Raw genomic sequence first — 402 nt, 5'->3', positions numbered from 1 at the left:
CAAATTGAGTTTCTAAAATCAGAGAGTTGGCGTTACAGAAGAAGTCTGAAGCAAACATCTGAAATCTCCGAGGCTGAAAATACACTTCTGATGAAAGACATCATGCTTGATCAGATATCAAATGGTTCACCTTATGGAGTTAGCAGGAGAGAACAGATTGATACGTATAATCAAATTGTTGAGTTACCAGAAAATATAAATCCTACAAAGAACCAGAAAGGTGGGTTCCTTGCCTCAGATGAACCTATTGTCAAAGAGTCGAGCATGGACGAGTTAGATATCTCAAAAAGATTTTCTGGGACTGTTCAAGAAGAGAACAAGAAGAAGGTGTTGGAACGTCTCGACTCAGATGTTCAAAAACTGGCGAATCTGCAAATCACAGTTCAAGATTTGAAGAGAAAA

General features: G+C 38.3%; 1 protein-coding gene across 1 annotated transcript; it reads left to right on the top strand.

The window, feature by feature from the left end:
• Positions 1–3: 3 nt before the first annotated feature.
• On the top strand, positions 4–399 carry LOC140966013 (protein NETWORKED 1D-like; the record flags this gene model as incomplete). The annotated part of the gene is made up of 1 exon (XM_073426288.1): positions 4–399. A coding segment is annotated over one exon (396 nt), but the record flags the coding sequence as incomplete, so codon positions are not given.
• Between the last annotated feature and the right edge of the window lie 3 nt (positions 400–402).

The sequence above is a fragment of the Primulina huaijiensis genome, unplaced genomic scaffold, assembly GCF_012295235.1.
Source record: "Primulina huaijiensis isolate GDHJ02 unplaced genomic scaffold, ASM1229523v2 scaffold198116, whole genome shotgun sequence".
Taxonomy (NCBI): domain Eukaryota; kingdom Viridiplantae; phylum Streptophyta; class Magnoliopsida; order Lamiales; family Gesneriaceae; genus Primulina; species Primulina huaijiensis.
The sequence above is the reverse complement of the archived record's forward strand: the minus strand, read 5'-3'. Positions and strand labels throughout refer to the sequence as shown.